At 36.9% G+C, this 20,639-nt stretch overlaps 1 protein-coding gene across 1 annotated transcript in view; it reads right to left on the minus strand.

The window, feature by feature from the left end:
* DMD (dystrophin) overlaps positions 1-20,639 on the minus strand; it is a 2,084,073-nt gene that overhangs the window by 1,297,580 nt on the left and 765,854 nt on the right. The window contains 1 exon segment of the mRNA NM_001003343.1: positions 4,386-4,556. Coding sequence (NP_001003343.1) covers positions 4,386-4,556 — 171 coding nt within the window.

The raw sequence follows: 20,639 nt of genomic DNA on the forward strand, positions 1-20,639 counted from the left end.
AAGACCAATCCTGAGATGAGCTTTCAAAATGTGTCATGTAAAGCAAATACTGGTGTAGGAATGGGGAATGGAGACAGGAAAGGGAAGAGAGATTATAAGGGTATATGTAATAAGTTCAGGAATCAGTGTTGGTGACTAGAGTTTACTCTTGCTGGGAAGCCTTGGAAAACATGTCTCAGGATTATCCCACTCAAGGGTATAGAATTGGGGTATGGATACATCATCTCCCATCCATGGCTGAAGGCTATTGGGGAGATGTTATTTCATAGTAATGAAGCCTGACAAATAGGTGGGAAAAGTGGGATGCAGGAACCACAAAAAGTCCTTACATAAAAAAATGCAGGTTCTGGCAGGGGGAAGTTGGTCCCATATGCATTATAATGGTGAGGGCAAGGGGAGGTGGGCAAAAAATGGACAAGGTCAGGTATAAAGTGCCTTTGTATTTTTCAAGACAAGTACCCTATGCCTTTCAATTTATTCTCATAATGCCTTAAAAGTATATAATATGATAGGATGGCAAATGCCACATTGCTTTGAATACTAAGTGATTACCTTCATGAATTTTGATGCAATTGATTAAAAAATTTAGCTCAAAATTCTTAAATCTGTTTTTTTGCATTACTGAGTTTTGTTTCTACATAAACCATATTTTGACTATAGTAATTTTAGCTTACAAACAATTTTGTCAACCATTAATCACTAAGAACGTGCTGCTGTGTGCTATGTCAGACATGCTATATGTGCTACTTTGTTGCATCTTTAACAAAACCTTGTGAGATGTGTTTTGTCATCTCTATATTTGACATCAGAAAACTAAGTTCCAAATTGTTTAAGAAAGTCGTCCTGGAAACTACATCCTTTCTTTCTCATAGTTTCTGTTAAGCCCATCTCAAATCTTCCGTGAAATGAAGAAGTATGGTGTACCGGATCCAATGAATGAAATCACATTTCATACAAGTTACAAACAACCTATACAACTATCAAAAATGCAGGATGAAGAACACTTCCTTACTCCATTTCTCAGCTTTCATATTCTTTTTTTAAAAACACAAGCTTGGAAGCTGGGGAACATTCAGAGGAGAAACGGAGATAAAATTTGCCAATGAAAGAAAAGGCAGAAAGCTAAATGATTGGTATTATTTAGGCGTAATACTAACAAGAACTTATGTATTTTTTCCTCCCATTATTTCCGTGAATCTAACTATCATATGCTCAGACACCTTTCATTGCCAACATCTCAAACCAGTGGTTCTCAAAGTGTGGTTTCTTGGAACCATTTGGAACGTGTTCCCTGGCATCTCCTAAAAATCTGTTAGAAATAAAAACTCTCAGGTCCCACCCCAGACTCATTGAATTAGCAATTCTGGGGGTGGGGCCTACAAGTCTTTGTTTTAACAAGTCCTCTAGGTGACTGGGATGTTCACTCAGTTGTGAGAATCACAATTCTAGTCTGTCACCCAAACAATGAGAACAGCAAGAACATTTATATAATTCTGGTAAGCGTGAGCACTAGAGTTACAATAGTGTAAATTTAATACAAAATAAAGACAGAAGAAAGCACTTAAAACCGAAATCTCAGAGATCTTTGGAGGGTTTAATACAACGTTTCACCATTTAGTCATTTAGTCAACCTCCAAAAGAATTTTCAAGACAGATAATGCTTATCAAACACTCAACCAAACTCTTTCATGTTAATTGAAAAGTTTTGTTTACAGGGGGAAAAGAAGTCAGGAAAACAGCATAATCATTTTCAAGTAAAACACAGGAGATAAAAGTTAAGAAACAGAAGGATGTCTCTACTTTTACTCTGAGTAAATTAGGGAGAGATGTCTGAGTAGGTCTGCCAGTCTCTTTTGACAATAAAGATAAATTTGCTCTCAACATGAGCAGAGGTGGAAGCCTGGACAAGGTACCATCACTCTCCTCTGGGTAGCGAAACAGACCTAAGGAGATTCCAGTGACTGGAAGGCAAAGAATACAAGAAATTGGATCTTCTTGTCAACTCCCCTGACTGTTGTTGTCAGAGGCTGCCTGGGCATTTCCTCTTTTCAATATCACCCTCATCCTGGAACAATTTTGTAGCTAGATTAGTTATTTCAACAAGTAAATCAACGTGGAATAAATTGTTGGGTTACTCATTTCAAGAACTGTGTGTAAAATTTCAAAATTTGAGACAGTCTGTTCTCTAGCACTGGAAAGAGAAAAGAATCTGACTGGGTGGTTAGCCAGATAGGCAAACTGCTCAGGGAGACAGGGAAAGGGGCCAGCAGAGGGCCAGAGCCAAACACAAAAAATGGGAGAAGTATAGCAGCTAAACACAAGCTCACTGCTGATTATCTACTTAAGGATCAGAGGCAGTGGCTACAAAATATTAGAGGAGGTGAGGAAAATTGCCACCAGGGGATTGGGGTGTGAGGGGAAAGGCAATGGGGGTGGCACATGACTCAAAAAGAAAAGAAAATGACCCCTAGTTCGTTTCCCAGAGTTAGCAGTCTTTACGTTCTGTCTCCCTTTCTAAAAAATAAATTAAAAAAAAAAAGAAAAGAAAAAAGAAAAAACATGAATAGCCCTTCTTTCAGCATCCTATTGCTTCATAACCAATTCCAAAACTTCATAAATTAAAATAACAAAAATAGCAATCAAAAAAAAAAAAGAAAAGAAAATGAAAGAAAAAATAGGAGAGTTTGGAGTAGTTTGGGATGGGATGGAGTGGGATGGGATGAGATAACATCTACCCAATAGTCTTGGTTCTACCACAGATAAAGCCTGCGACTATGAGTAAAGTATTCACCCATCTGGCGACTTTAGTTTTCAGATCAGCAAAGAAAAGTGTGGACTATTTTGCTTCCAAAGTATCTTATAGCTCTCACCATCTATGATGATATAATTTTCCTAAGAGTGACCTCCCCATTCAAATTTAAAATCATTAGAGTCTCTTGTTTGACACTGTCCAATGGCTTTCCCATTTCATTTTTCATGAACTCCTCCAATCCTATAAAACCCTGTTAACAGGTATCTACCCATCCCCTCAAAATCATTTCAGGTTACTTATCCTGCTTTACTCCCTGCAGGCTGGTAGGCCTCTTTGTCTGCCTTAGGATCTTTGCAGGAGCTCTTACCTCTGATTGCAATGTACTTCCATGTTTGTTTTTTTTGTTTAAGGCTGATTTTTTTCTTAGGATTCATATCTCAGATTATAATGCCTCACAAATACCCTACGTGTCAACTCTTCCTAAAATAGCATTTCACCACCCTAACTTCTGCCTAAGCCTTAATTGTTTTTATTTCACATTCTTGGTTTAGTTTTTTGGCAAATTACCATGATCTCAAAGGAGTTTGTTTCTCCATTCACTGCCCGCTCTGTCTCCACTGGAATGTAGGTTCTAAGAAGTCAAGTGGTTTTTATGTCTTGCTCATCACTGTATTCAGTGTCTAAAAGGGTGTAGTAACTATACAATTAATGTTTGTTGCTTAAGTAAATGAATGATATATAGTACTATTAGATTAGAATCATTTACAGCTTTTAATCACCTAAAAACTATTCCTGTTTAAACACAGTCTTCCTTATGTGTTTTAATTTTACTTTCTATATGTGACTAAAGCCACATGATCCACTTGGAACAGCTTGGGATGGGATGACATGGATTGAAATGAAATATATTCAATGCTGTTGGTTCTACCACAGGGTCTTTGAACGCCCATTCTGAGCCAGGAAATTTACTTATACATAAGTTTCAATTCTCAGTTCATATATTCAAGTTAGAAAATGACACTGTGTAGACAAATTGGAGATAACACTGACTGTCCAGTTGTCCAAGGCCATACTGAAATGTCATTGCATAGATTCTACTTCTGGCCTTAACTCCCAGTCCTTGCTACATGCTAGATTCCTTGGTCCTATATCAGTATTATTTTTTATCCTACTGTTTGAGAAAAATTCTATGTAAACTCAGTCCTTTTAATTCACATTAAAGACCATCAGTTACCCAAATTCTCAGAAACCCCTTTAAAACACCAAACTAACACAGCCTGTTAGCTACATTTTCAACTGTCATTGCATTAATACTTGGCATATTTTCCATTTGAATTTTCATCACTAGAAACAGCTCATGTGAGTAGCTGATTCCAATCTCAATACTGTATAATGTCACGGGAAAAAATGCTCCTAATGGTGATTGTCAATATTTATATTTTGACCACATGCATTAAAATTAATAAACACCTAGTTTCAGAATCCATAACATATACCAAACTTGAAGCTGAATTCATTAAAAATCAACTTCCACCATTAAACCAAGGAAATAGCAGAGTGTAGAATCACAGTGTCAAGCAATTTGCATCTTTTTTTTTTCTTTCTTTGCTTCATTGTATTTGGTTTATTTTACCTTCATCTCTTCAACTGCTGTCTGTAATTCATCAGGGGTCTTGTATTCGAAATCTCTCTCTAGGTATTCTTCTTCAGCTTGTGTCATCCACTCATGCATCTCTGACAGATCTTTCTGAAGACTTACAGTTTTATCCAAACCTCCTTTTAAGGCTTCCTTCCTGGCATAGACCTTCCATAAAATAAACCAACAAGCAAAGCATGAATATTCAAAGTCACAAAACATTATCATTATGTTATTACTGAACAGTCTGTAAATAACAGAATCAGATAGAAAAGATGAAGCAAGATGTAAAAAAGTTCATATGAATGAGGAAATAACTCATGGCTATTGGTTATGCTTAATTTCACAGAGGTGTTAAAATAAGATATAGCCATTTACTTGGCATATGTAATAAAATGAACGTATTCTCCCATGACTATAATTTAGCTGTTGTGTGTAGCTATGTTTTTCTGTGAATAAAGAATAGAGAAAATAACTTTTCCATAATATGTTTCCATTGGATATGTAAATTTATTGGACAATTTCTAATTTTAATAAATCTGAATCTGACTCTTCCACTTAATTTTTTAAATATTTTTACTCTTTTACTTTACAAAATGTATCACACAAAATACAGTGTACAGTTGGAGGAAAAACTGTAAACATTTATACCCCCAATGTGGGAGCACCGAAATTTATAAAACAATTAATAACAAGCATAAAGAAATTCACATTGATAATAACACAATAATGGTAGGGGACTTTAACATCCCACATGCAGCAGTGGACAGATGATCTAAACAGAAAATCAGTAAAGGAATAATGGCTTTGAATATCATTCTGGAACAGATGGACTTAACAGATATATTCATAACATTCCATCCTAAAGCAGCAGAATACACTCTCTTCAAGTGCTCATGGGACATTCTCCAGAACCGATCACATACTGGGTCACAAATCAGCCCTCACCAAAAACAAAAAGACTGAGACCCTACCATGCATCTTTTCAGACCACAATGCTATGAAACTTGAAGTCAATCACAAGAAAAAATTTAGAAAGACCACAAATACATGGAGGTTAAAGAAGATCCTAGTAAAGAATGAATGGGAATATCAGAAAGGGAGAGAGAACATGAGAGACTCCTAACTGGGAAAGGAACAAGGGGTGGTGGAAAGGGAGGTGGGCGGGTGATGGGGGTGACTGGGTGACAGGCACTGAGGGGGGCACTTGATGGGATGAACACTGGGTGTTATGCTATATGTTGGCAAATTGAACTCCAATAAAAAAAAAAAGAATGAATGGGCTAACCAGGAAATCAAACAAGAGATAAAAAATACAAGGAAACAAATGAAAATAAAAACAAAATAGTCCAAAACCTCTGGGATGCAGCAAAGGCAGTCCTACGAGGGAAGCTCATAGCAATAGAGGCCCACCTAAGAAGCCAGAGAAATCTCAAATACACAAACTAGCCTTACACCTATAGGAGCTAGGAAAAGAACAGCAAATGAAGCCTAAAGTCAGTAGAAGAAGGGAAAATTTAAAGATTAGAGCATAAATAAATTAAATATGTACATAATTACAAATTATACATACAAACAAACAAAAAAGCCACAAACCACTAGAACAGATCAAGGAAACAAGGAGCTGGTTCTTTGAAATGGTTAATAAAATTGATACACCCCCACTCAGGCTTATCAAAAAGAGAAAGAACCCAAATAAATATAATTACAAATGAGAGAAGAGAGATCACAACCAACACCACAGAAATACAAAGTGGCATGAACACTGTTGAATTCAGCTTTGAAGAAAGCCACGTATCAGAAATAGATCCAATGAGCTTTTGTGGAGGATTCGTTAACTAAATTGTGAGATACACATATGCACACAATGGGATACTATGTAGCACCAATACATTTGTACTGAAGTGAAAGTGGTTCGGTATATAACTTTAAGTTTAAAAAGCAGGTTGCAAAACAGTAAGTGTGGTAGTGGGAGTAGACTTGTGCTTTTAAAGCCTCACACATTTCTGAAATACTTTTTACAAATGAATGTATTACTTATTAACCAGGAAACTAGCAAAATTTTAAATATCTACAAGAAAATTGTGCATGTTAATCCCTTTGCTACAAAGTACCCTGTTGTACCCACTGAGGGAAAAAAATCTCAGTTTGGTACTGGAATAATTATATATTGCTTCGCTTTTACCTTAAAAAGGAAATCTAAGCCAATAACGTTAATTATTTTCTAAAAGAGTAAAAAATTAAGAGAAAAAAATTAAGTAGAGTTCTATCTTCTAAGTAATGGAGTTTTAGTTGTACAGTCTTAATATATAATGCATAGTTTTAGTGTAGTGAAGCTTTCATGTACTTTACCAAATACTAAATATGTGCAGAACCATATTAATTCTCCTTATTCTTTACAACCATCTTAAGCCTGATACAATTTAATTAAAACGACTTTAAATTCTTTACTCTCCTTGGTGAATGCAGTGCCTGATCTACTGAGAAATGTAAATAAATGCTCTCTGTGACATAGCAGAACAATATGTCTAACAGTTAAACTAATTAAAGTATAAAGGCTATTTGCATAATCAATGAGCCTATAATGGCATAAGTAAACAGGTTATTCAATTTCTACTTAGATGTTCTCTTGTAATCTTTTCAAGCAGTTGGCAAAGAGACAATAATATTAGAATGACTAACGGAACTTAGCCAAAGACTTGTAGTAAAATATATATATATATATATATATATATATATATATATATATATATATATTTATAATATATAAATATATTATATATAAATATGATACTATTTAAACCAGAAGAAAGGGATAAGGAGCGATTTTTTTTTAAGGAAAATCAGGCAGGAAGTCATTCTGAGGTGACAGCACAAATATATTGAAAAGAACATCAGCTCTGAGATCAGGGCATCTGGACTCAATCATTAGCTTACTTAAGTAAGCCTGGAGACATCAACTTGTTTTTCTTTATCTCTGCTCTGTCACTAACCTAACAGGTGGACCAGATGATTTCCAAGGTTTTTTCCAAACTTAACATTCCACAGCTCTATGCCTGATCAGACAGAGATATGAAATTTTGGTGTTTCATATTTTAGAAGAATTTCTATATAAAGGTTTGGACAATTTTTTGCTCACCATTATCCTATCAGTGATGCCAACATTCTAGCCTGAAATTGCCCAATCTATCCCCCCACAGTTTCAGATTCCAGGGCCACACCTCAGATTATAAAACAGAAAGTTCTTCATGTTTCCTGTTCTGGAATTTCTAAATCTAACATTCAGTACTGCCCTTCCTCATTCCACTTCTCCCATCACCCTGGCTTTATTTAGGTGTAACTGACATACAACATTGTGTAAGTTTAAGGTGTGCAACATGGGGATTTGATACACATGTATATTGTGAAGTGATTACCAAAATAGGATTAGTTAATACCTCCATTACCTCACGTGATTACCATTTTTTTTCTTTTTGTGATGAGAACATTTAAGATCTATGCTCTTAGCAATTTTCAAGTATATAATACAGCATTGCTAACTATAGTCACCATGCTGTACAGATCCCAAGAACTTGTTCTGTGTATAACTGAAAGTTTGTAACATTTGACTGAAATCTTTCCATTTACCTCACCTCCCAGACCTGTCAACCATCACCACTACTCTAATCTATAGCTCAGTTTTTTTAGATTCCACATATTCAGTAGGATCACACAATATTTGTTTTTTGACTTATATCACTTAGCATAACGTCCTCAAAGTCCATCCAAATTTATGCAAATTGCATGATTTCCTTTTTCCTCATTACTGATTAATGCTCCATCATATGCATGTATGTATAAGCGTATGTATATACACAAACATATATGTATATATGTATGTATACCACATCTTTATCCGGTCATCCATTGATGTACACTTAGGTTGTTTCCATATCTTGACTATTGTGAATCATAATGCTATAATGAACATGGAGATGCAACTATCTCTTCGAGATTTGGATTTCACTTCTTTTGGGAATATACCCACAAATCAGATTACTGGAAGCTCTATTTTAAAATTTTTTTTGAGGAACCTTCATACTGTTTTCCACAGTGTTGTAGTAATTTACATCCCCACCAACACCACACATGGGTTCCCTTTTCTCCACATCCTCACCAACATTTTTTATCTCTTTCACTTTCTGATGACTGCTATTCTAATAGATATGAGGATATATCTCACTGCAGCGTTGACTTGCATTTCCCTGATGATTAGTGATGTTGAGCATCTTTTCATGTAACTTTTGGCCATCGGTATGTTGTCTTTGGAAAGAGTATTCAGTTTCTTAGCACATTTTTAAATCATATTGTTTTGCTTTGTTTTATTGAGTTGTATAAATTCCTTATATATTTTAGCTAATAATCCCTTATCGCATACATGGTTTGAAAATATTTTCTCTCGCTCTCTAGGTTGTTTTTTAATTTTGTTGATTGTTTCTTTTGACATACATCTATAATTTTGGCTTGGGACACCTGGGTGGCTCAGCGGTTGATTGCCTGCCTTCAGCCCAGGGTGTGATCCTGGAATCCCAGGATCGAGTCCCATATTGGGCTCCCTGCATGGAGCCTGCTCCTCCCTCTGCCTATGTCTCTGCCTCTCTCTGTGTGTCTTTCATTCATAAATAAATAAATAAAATCTTTAATATATTTATATATATAAATATATACTATATATATAATTTTGGTTCGATGTTAAATTTTCCTTTTGTTGCCTGTGCCTTGGTGTCACATCCAAGAAAATCATTGCCATGACCAATATCAAAGAACTTTCTCCCTGTTTTCTTCTAAAAGTTTTATGGTTTCAGGTCTTTTAAGTGTTTGACACTTTTTGTGTTAATTCTTGTGGTGTAAGATAGGAATCTAATTGCATTCTTTGGTATGAGAATATCTATTTTTTCCAATACTATTTATTGAAGAGACTTCTCTCTTTCTCGTTGAGTATATTTGACTCCCTGGTCAAATATTAGTTGACTGTGTACATGAGAGTTTATTTATAGGCTCTCAATTCCCTTCCACTGGTCCATGTGTCTATATTTAGGCTGGTACCATACTGTTTCTATTACTACAGCTTGGTAATATAGTCTGAAATCGGAAGTTTGAGGTCTCTAAATTTGTTCTTCTTTCTCAAGATGGTTTTGGTCATTTGAGGTCTTTTGAGGTTCCCTATAATTTTAAGAATGTTCTATTTCTGAGAAAAAAAATGCCATTAGAATTTTGATAGAGACTGCAATGATTCTATAAATGGCTTTGGGTAGTATGAACATTTTAACAATATGAACTCTGATCCATCAACACAGGATATCTTTCCATTTATTTGTGCCCTTTTTAATTTCTTTCGTTAAAGTTCTATAGTTTTAATATTATGTATCTTTCACCTCCTTGGTTAAACTTATTCCTTAACCCTTTTGTTTTTGATACTATCATAAATGGGATTATTTGATTTCTTTTTCAGATATTTTGTTGTTACTGTATAGAACTATAACTTTCTGCATAGTTCTATGCATTGACTATGTATACTGTAACTTGTTTTAAGTTTTTATTTAAATTCTAGTTAGTTACCATATAATGTAATATTGGTTTCAGGAGTAGAATTTAGTGATTCATCACTTACATATAACAACCAACATTTATCACAGTGCCCTCCTTAATATCCATCACCCATTTAACCCATCTCCTGCCCACCTTCCCTCAGCAACCCTCAGTTTGTTCCCCATAGCTAAGAGTCTCTTATGGTTTGCCTCTCTCTTTCTCCCCCTTCCCATATGTTCAACTATATATACGTATGTATGTACATATTTTGAGAGAAAGCATGCATGCACATGAGCAGGGGTCTGGGAGGGGCAGAGGGAGAGGGAGAGACAGATTCATAAGTAGTCTCTGTGCTGGGTGTGGAGCTCAATGCATAGCGCAACCTCACAATCCTGAGATCATGACCTGAGCTGAAATCAGGAGTTGAACACTTAATGACTGAGCTACCCAGTTGTTCCATCTGTTTGGTTTTTGTTTGTTTGTTTGGTTGGTTGGTTTCTTAAATTCCACATGAGTGAATTCATGTGGTATTTGTCTTTCTCTGACTTGTTTCACTTAGCATACTACACTCTAGTTCCATCCATGTCATTGCAAATGCTGAGATTTTATTCCTTTTGATAACTAATATTCCATTGTATATGTATTCCATCTTCTCTCTCCATTTATCAGTAGATGGACACTTGGGCTCTTTTCATAATTTGTCTACTTATATACTGCAACTTTACTGAAAATGTTTATTATAATTTTTTTGGTGGAGTCTTCAGGATTTTCTATATATAAGAACACAACATCTGCAAACAGACAATTTCATTGCTTCCTTACTAATTTGGATGCCTTTATTTCTTTTTCTTTCCTAATTGCTTTCACTAGAATTTACAGTACTAATTTAAATAGGAGTGGTGAAGGTGGGTACCCTTGTCTTGTTCCTGATCTTAGAGGAAAAGTTTTCTGCTTTTCACTACTAAGTATGATATTGGCTGTAAACTTATCATATATGGTTTCTATTATGTTCAGGGGTGTTCCTTTTGTATGGAATTTATTAAGTATTTATCAGGAAAGGATGTCAAACTTTGTCAAATTTGTCAAATGCTTTTTTGCATCTACTGAGATATGCTTTTTATCTTCATTCTATTAATGTAGCGTATACAGTATGTAATAAATTTTCATGTTTTCTTGTCACTAATTAAGATCCATTAATTTCAGTTTGAACTCCTTTCAATATTTCTTCTAAGGTAGGTCTATGGCAATGAACTCCCTCAGCTTTTATGTCTCTATAAAAAACTTTCTCTCTCCTTCATTTTTGAAAGACTACTTTGCCAGATTGTGTATTCTTGGTTAGCATTTTTCTTTCAACACTTTAGATATATATTCCCACTCTCTCCTGGCATGTAAGGTTTTTGCTGAGAAATCCAATAAAAGCATTATAAGGTTCTCTTGTAGGCAAAAGTGTGAAAATGAGTAGAGGAAGCCTCATTTAAAATGGAGTCAGGAAGCCCTGAAGGGGGAGTTGTCACACATGTACCATTCCTTGCAGCTTACATAACCAGCAAGAAGAAGGAAACACTCTTCTTACTCCAGGAACAATGTGCTAACCAATGCCTGCAGCCGATGAGAAATTGCCACATCCTTAAACTAAACTCTTATCCTCCTCCAATAAACTTTTGCTCAAAACAGCCTTCCCCAATTTCACCCTAAAACCTAATAAAAGCTGACCTTACTTATGTCTTTTCAGACTTGCCTGTGGTTTGCCATAGTTTAATTACCCTGAATTGCATCCCCTCTCTTCTTTGAAAATAAACTCATTTTGCTGATAAAATAAATGGCTATTTTATTTTTAGTGGCTTTTGGGGAAGATGTTTCAGAGCTGAATTTTTATGGTGACTTACAAGCCTCATGAATTTGGATAGTCACATGTCTCTCCAGATTTGAGAAGTTTGCAGCCATTATTTCCATAAATAAGCTTTCTGTCCCCTTATTCCTCTCTTCTCTCCTTCTGGGACTCTAATAATTCACAAATAACTCCTCTTGAAAGAGAGAAGGGCACATAGGTTTATTCACTTTTTCCCCATTCTCCTCTGACCAGTGCTCGCTTCGGCAGCACATATACCATTCTCCTCTGACCAGACAATTTCAAAAGTCCTGTTTTCTACTTCATAGATTTTTTTCTTCCACTTGATCCATTCTACTATTAATGCTCTTTATTACATTTTCCATTCCTTTCATTGTATTCTTCAGCTCTCAGATTTGTATTTTTTTTAAATTTCTCATTTTGTTCATGTATTATTTTCCTAATTTAACTGAATAGTCCTTGTTTTCCTACAGCTCACTGAGTTTCCTTAGAACAACTATTCTGAACTCTTTTCAGATGAGCTGCAGATCTCCATGTCCTTGAGGTTGGTTACTCGAAAAATTATTATGATCCTTTGGTAGTAGCATGATTCCTTGATTCTCCATGTTCCTTGACGTCTGGCAACATTATCTTTGCATTCACAGTAAAAGTCATCTCCTCCAGTCTTTACTATCTGCCTTCAGAAGATAAATGCCTTCTGTCAGCCTTGCTAGGGATTCTGAGGCTAAGACCTACAAATAGGACTGTTTCACATACTAGCTCCCTCTTGTGGCAGAATTCTTAAGCTTATATGGCTTCTCTATCCTGCAAAACCCCAGACCAGGGACTCACAGCCTCCCTTTTGTTTTCCAGAGAATGGTGCTAAGTGCTCAGGTTTGTGGTCTCTCCAAGGCCTACAGATTTACAACAACCTTGTGTGGATGCTCATTAGCTTCCTACAAAAGCTGGCCGTTGTCACCATCCAGAGTATGCACAGAGAGTCAGCCACAGTACTGGGATGCGTGTGTGTATATGTCTTGTAAGGCACTGGGAGTGCTGTTGAAGTTGGGGGAAATCACCGGTCAGAGTGACCCCAGCAGCTGGTTGGCAGACCTCCTGATGGAATCAGTGATATTAGTATGGTATGTGTACTTTTAATACAATTCCCAGCCCTGGTTCCCAGCTGTTCTTCCAGCTGCTCACTACCCCTCTGTAGTGTAACTCACAGCTCAGTACCATGGATGGAGGAGAGAAAAATATGCCTCTTTAATAACATCCACATAGCTGGGGAAGCTGGACACTCACTCACATAGTCTTACCTTTCCACAAGGGAGAAATCATGGTTCTGAGAAGGGCTGTCTTGGCAAAGACCTATGCTGCCTTGGGGGAGGAGGGATGCAAGTAAAGTCAAACCTTTCCCTTTACCCTCTCCAATGCATCCAGCTTTAAGTGTTTTTGTTCCGACAGTGCATTATAACTTCTCCACTGGGCTCTTGGACTTCCACAAGGCTCTGTTTTCCATGGGTGATTGTCTAAGTCAGTGTTCTCTAGGGGCTATCAGACCATGGCTGAAAGGAGCTGGAGCTAGTTTATGGACTACTGCAGGGTGAACAGACAGGACTGAGGTCTGTATAACAATTACTAGATTTGTAAGTGGGTGAGATTCCTCCCAAGTACCTAGGCATATGGTGCTGGATTGCACAGCTCCCACAAAGGCATAAAGAGACAAGAAGACTTGAGTCAAAGGTTATGACTGGGATAAATGGAAAGATGGAGGTGCCATTTGTTGTTTCAGGAAGACTATTAGGGTAGGAGACTGAAGACTATGTAAGGAATCTGGAGGGCATGCTAGATTTAATCTGTCTATTCATCAGTATGGAGGCACTGAGTCGGGAGATGGATATGCAGATCCAGGATTCAAGAAAACATTCAGATTGCAACAAAATTGTGAAAGCAACAACTTAGAGACAACATTTAAAGCCACAAGGCTGAAAGAGTTTACGAATGGAGTGAGTAGTTATAAGGAAGAGAAGTCCAAAGAAGGAGCCCTGGAGTGATTCCAAGTTTAGAGGTCAAGGCAAAAGAACCATCAAAGGTATTAAGAATGGTCATGGAAACTGAAGGCAGACTAAGAGAGAACCAAGAGAAAGTGATGATAGAGGAGCCAATCAAATGAAGATAAAGACTAAGTAATGAATTTAATGATGCAAATTCACTGGTGACCATGACAAAAACCATTTCAGTGTAGTGATGAGGATGAAAAATCAATTAGGGAGCATTCAAGAGCGAATGGGATGAGTGGTATGAAAAGAAAGTTTCTGTAAATGGAAACAGAAATGGAGAAGTGAGAGGAGAGGAGGGATTGTGAGGCAAAAGGAGTATTTTCTTAAGATTTTATTTTTAGGGATCCCTGGGTGGCGCAGCGGTTTGGCGCCTGCCTTTGGCCCAGGGCGCGATCCTGGAGATCCGGGATCGAATCCCACATCAGGCTCCCGGTGCATGGAGCCTGCTTCTCTCTCTGCCTCTCTCTCTCGCTCTCTCTCTGTGACTATCATAAATGAATAAAAAATTAAAAAAAAAAGATTTTATTTTTAAGTAATCTCTACACCCAACATGGGGTTCAAACTCACAACCCCGAGGTCAAGAGTCATATGTTCCACTGACTGAGCCAGCCAGGTACCCCAAGTGGATTTTTTAATAACAGGAGATATTACAGCATAACTCCCTACTGATAGAAATGATCCAGTAGAGGAAAGAAAAGTATTTTTGATTCAAGAGGTAGGAGGATGTTCGATAGTAATGGTAATGACAATGGCAAGGTTAACAGGCTGGAAATGGGTAGCTGAGGTAGAGTGGAAGATAAAATTGTTGCAGGGGCTATTGAGGAACTGACGGCTCAGGAACTAGAAGCATCATCTGCAAAGATATTGAAATCCCCAAGAATTATGACAAGAATGACAGTAAGCTATTAAAATACTCAAGAAATAAGGAAGAAGGACCCAGAGATCTGTGGATGATTTTACCCAAAAGTTTTGCTGAGTGAGAAAATGACAATGATTTGCAAGTTACCTGAAATAATATCCTTCTAAATCTCTAGGTCCAGTGTTTCTTGGTAACTATTATAAATCTATACCTGCTATTAATTAAAATATATAATTATGGGATCCCTGGGTGGCGCAGCGGTTTAGCGCCCGCCTTTGGCCCAGGGTGCGCTCCTGGAGACCCGGGATCGAATCCCACGTCGGCCTCCCGGTGCATGGAGCCTGCTTCTCCCTCTGCCTATGTCTCTGCCTCTCTCTCTCTCTCTCTCTCTATCATAAATAAATAAAAATTAAAAAAATATATATAATTATGCACTATTTATCTAGAAATGACACACATTTTATAATTTTACACATGCAAGCTTATGTCTATTTCATATCCATTTTTAAAGATTTTATTTATTTATACATGAGAGACACACAGAGAGAGGTAGAGACATAGGCAGAGGGAGAAGCAGGCTCCTCACAAGGAGCCTGATGTGAGACTCAATCCCTGGACCCAAGGATCATGACCTGAGCCAAAGGCAGATGCTCAACCACTGAGCCACCCAGGTATCCCATATACATTTATTTTATTTACCAAGCATGTACATAGTGGTTACCCTGTCTTAGGTACTAGTCTACACATTTTACAAAGACTAACTCACTTCAGGCAACCAGGTGGCTCACTCACTCAGTTGAGCATCTGACTCTTGACTTTGGTGCAGGTCATGATCTCAGGGTCATGAGACTGAGCCCCAAGTCAGGCTCTGTGCTCAGCTGGGAGTCTGCTTGAGGACTCTCTTTCCCTACCCTCTGCCCCTCCCTCCTCCACACTTTCTCTCTCTCTCTCTCAAATAAAATAAATAAATAAATGATTAACTCATTTGATCATAAAATTCTTATAAAGCAGGTGTTAATACTCTCACATTATAAAGACCTGGAAACTGAAGCACAGAGTGAATAAGCAGCTTTTCCAGGATCTCAGAAGTAGTTTATGGTGGGGGCAAGATTTAAATCAAGGCAATATGTTTCCGGAGTTCCTAGTCTTACACACTGTGTTTGACTCTCTATCCATGAGAAAGCCTCTTCATCTGTAAGAGTTTTAAATTTTATTAGCCAAGCATTTCAGGGAAGTGGGTCTGGACAATATTTTCATTGTGAAATAGGAGTTTACCTTAATATGAATGAGATCTTTATGTTTGTGTACATAGTTTGTATGCCCACTTCAAGTATCCCACTTGAATTCCAGATACATTTCTGATTGTCGACTTCTCCAAAGTAAACATGACCAAAATGGAAGTATTTTGCTCCTTCCTTAGCCCCCAGTCTTTCTTTCATTAGTTAAAGGCACTGTGGCCAACACTGTTGCTTAAAACAGGGAGCTCTGAATAGACTTTGATTTCTCCTTCTCTCAGCCTCTGGACTGGAAGCAGGCACTCTTTACCAGCAAATATGTCATTTCTAACAGGATCTGATTAAATGAAGAATGTAGTGTGTCATGTTAGAAAAGGAATAATAGTCAAAGATGGGTTTGAGTGTAGAAGCCCTGATAAGAAATATAACAAGGAAGAATTTGCCTACTAGGCAAAAATAAGAAAAAAAAATAAGACCATGTTATATAAACATCATCTTGAGCACACTGAGTGAAGTAAGCTTGCTGAAGACAGATTCTGGAGGACAGAGTTTCAACAAACTTTGAGTCACACAAGAATTTTGGTCCAGTTTGCCCAGAACAGCATATGCCTTCCACATGCTAATTACTATATATAATGGGAAAATACAAATAAATAGAGATAAATGTAAAATAATAAAAAAAATAAAAAAAAATAAAAAAATAAAAAAAATAAAAAAAAAAAATAAATAAATAAATAAATAAATAGAGATAAATGGCAATGAGAAACAGAGCAACAAGTATTGAAATCACCTCCATCTCTATGGAAGAACCTGGACAAATACTGGGAGAGGTTTGGACAGTGAACCAAACATAAATGTCACAAGAGGATTATACATTTCAAATTTCTTCCTGTCTCTCAATCTCTACTAATGTCCCCCCTGTTCTTTGCCAGTATTACTTCCTACCTGGACAACTGCAATCCCTATGTCCCTTGTGCCCCCTTCAGGCTATTCTTCATACAACAGGAATAAATTAAAAACAAATTCATGGAAACTAATGAGAATGAAGATACAACCGTTCAAAATCTTTGGGATGCAGCAAAAGCAGTCGTAAGGGGGAAATACATCGCAATACAAGCATCCATTCAAAAACTGGAAAGAACTGGGATCCCTGGGTGGCGCAGCGGTTTGGCGCCTGCCTTTGGCCCAGGGCACGATCCTGGAGACCCGGGATCGAATCCCATATCAGGCTCCCGATGCATGGAGCCTGCTTCTCCCTCTGCCTGTGTCTCTGCTTCTCTCTCTCTCTCTCTCTGTGACTATCATAAGTAAATAAATAAAAAAATTAAAAAAAAAACTGGAAAGAACTCAAATACAAAATAAAAAAAAAACTCAAATACAAAAGCTAACGTTACACATAAAGGAGCTAGAGAAAAAACAGCAAATAGATCCTACACCCAGCAGAAGAAGAGAGTTAATAAAGATTCGAGCAGAACTCAATGAAATCGAGACCAGAAGAACTGTGGAACAGATCAACAAAACCAGGAGTTGGTTCTTGGAAAGAATTAATAAGATAGATAAACCATTAGCCAGCCTTATTAAAAAGAAGAGAGAGGAGACTCAAATTAATAAAATCATGAATGAGAAAGGAGAGATCACTACCAACAGCAAGGAAATACAAACGATTTTAAAAACATATTATGAACAGCTATATGCCAATAAATTAGGCAATCTAGAAGAAATGGATGCATTTCTGGAAAGCCACAAACTACCAAAACTGGAACAGGAAGAAATAGAAAACCTGAACAGGCCAATAACCAGGGAGGAAATTGAAGCAGTCATCAAAAACCTCCCAAGACACAAAATCCAGGGCCAGATGGCTTCCCAGGGGAATTCTATCAAACGTTTAAAAAAGAAACCATACTTATTCTACTAAAGCTGTTTGGAAAGATAGAAAGAGATGGAGTACTTCCAAATTCGTTCTATGAGGCCAGCATCACCTTAATTCCAAAACCAAAGACCTCACCAAAAAGGAGAATTATAGACCAATATCCCTGATGAACATGAATGCAAAAATTCTCAATAAGATACTAGCCAATAGGATCCAATAGTACATTAAGAAAATTATTCACCATGACCAAGTAGGATTTATTCCTGGGACACAAGGCTGGTTCAACACCCGTAAAACAATCAATGTGATTCATCATATCAGCAAGAGAAAAACCAAGAACCATATGATCCTCTCATTAGATGCAGAGAAAGCATTTGACAAAATACAGCATCCATTCCTGATCAAAACTCTTCAGAGTGTAGGGATAGAGGGAACAGTCCTCAGCATCTTAAAAGCCATCTACGAAAAGCCCACAGCAAATATCATTCCCAATGGGGAAGCACTGGGAGCCTTTCCCCTAAGATCAGGAACAAGACAGGGATGTCCACTCTCACCACTGCTATTCAACATAGTACTGGAAGTCCTAGCCTCAGCAATCAGACAACAGAAAGATATACAACAGGAATACAGAGCAAAGTTTTGAACCATCACTTTAGATGATACCGCTTCTCTATCTAAAAGCCTAATCGTTTCTCAGGGCACTTGACAAGTGCATACCCGATCCTCACTGCACCTTATGAGACAGTTCATGACTTATTTCCCACCAGGTTTCTCCTGGCTCATGCTGCTCCACTTAGAGGCTTCCCTTCTGTTCCTCCTATATGCTCACTCTTCTCTCCCACTTCGGTCATTTCTCCCACTTCATTCCGTACCCAGACATTCCCTTGTCCCCATGACCAAGTGCCAGGTTCTTCATACTAATCAGGCATCAACTTCAATTCCACCTTTTCAGAAAAGGCTCTACCGACTACCCAAGAAAAAGCAGTTTCTCTCCTCCTTTAGTCCCATTCAGAGCATTCTGATTGCTTACTTCAGAGCATTTGTGAACATTAAAATTAGACATTTGTGTGATATTACACTAACACATTTACTTCCCATCTTCTCTACTAAACTATACCCTCCATGAAGATAGATATTTATTATGTTTATTCTCTTCCCTATTTACATCTGTTACAAAATGTTTAATAATACATACTGAAGTAAATATTCTATAAGTAACAAATAAATAGTAAAAATGTGTCTCTAAATAAATTATGTATTTTCATGCATATGATTAGTTTCCTTAATAACTATAAAACACAATAATGTAAAGATATGTATAATTATGAAACTCCTTCCCTCTATCCCTTCCTTCTTTTGGTGTGGTTCACTAATTTGTGAGTATTTTAATAATGATTATTGTTTATTTTAGAAATAACTAAAAATCTTGATTTTTTTTTAAATTTGGATACAAAAACTGTAGACTGTAAAATGTCAACCATTTTATACCTACAAAATCAAATCATGGGATCTCAAATATATCACCCGGTATATCAGGCATTTGGATAATTCTGTCTCTAATTATTTATGGTTTTTTTTCCAGAGTCTGGCATCTAAAAACAAATGAGTTAATTTTAACCCAAGAAAGAACATCACACCCCATTTTGAGTGTAGCCATTTCTGTAATGCATAGATTTACTATCTGTTTCCAGTTCTATCTGGAGCCCTGAATTGTGCCCAATACCAAAACTTGGCTTCCTTGCTTTTACTGTATGGTCTTACTTCTCTTCAGTGCATGATACCTTCCTAAAGAAGTATGGGTCATTTGGCAATAAGGTCAGAGTGTTACACAGTGTGATATTCCAAGAAGAACCAGACAGATGCAAAATATTCCAGGATGGGATGAAAATATGGATGTGATCTATGGAATTTTTGTTATGCAGCAGGCTAATGTGTTTACAATACTCCTCTTAAACGACAAATCTGTGGTATATTTTATAGCAGACATAAGGTCTTAAACAAGGACATTTTAAGACCAGAGATATTTCAAAAATTATACTTCTCCAAAATGTAAAAACCTCGGGGTCTCAGTAATACTGGTGACTTTACTTATCTTTCTTGCTGTTGTTTTTTTCCCTCTTGCTCTAAAGGCTCTAAAGTGTTATTCCTTCCATCCATCTGTTAGAAACATTCAACAAATACCTTTCATACTGGCCTTCCAGGAAAACACAAATCGTATAATCTATTACCTAAGTAATATTTTTTTCCTAAACATTCCTTCTAGTACTGGCTTGCTCCAGAGAAGAATGCAAGCTAGCTGACCCAGGGCTATCTCGTCTGTGACTTAATAGAACATTTGCCAGTGACAGTATTAGCTGGGTGACTTGCCTTGCCTTTTACTTTTCTAAATTCTTTCCCTTTTCAAATTTAATTTTTGCCTTGTGGCATGATTTCCTTTCAACTTTGAAAGGTTACTTAGAAATAACAAAAGACTGACTGACTCTAATACACATAAGATGAAACCTCTCATTAACTTCAAAAAAGGTACTGGTATATTGAACAATAACCACTGCTTTAGGGCAAAATTTCATCTTTTGAACAAGTATTAGATATACACTACTTGTGTATATAATATTTACTTTTCCATAATGTAATCTTGAAATTGAAAATAAATGCCGGTAGAACATTCTGCTGCATGAAAACGAGAAACTCCGATGAGATTGTAGAATTTTTGTGTTGATTTCCCCCAATAAGCTTTTCTTAACTATTTTCCAACCTTATCTCATTTACTGAAGTAAATGCAATGGAGAAGCCAAACATGCCTATCTTAATCATCAGAAGTGACAATT

The sequence above is a fragment of the Canis lupus genome, chromosome X (genome assembly GCF_011100685.1).
Source record: "Canis lupus familiaris isolate Mischka breed German Shepherd chromosome X, alternate assembly UU_Cfam_GSD_1.0, whole genome shotgun sequence".
NCBI classification, from domain to species: Eukaryota; Metazoa; Chordata; class Mammalia; order Carnivora; family Canidae; genus Canis; species Canis lupus.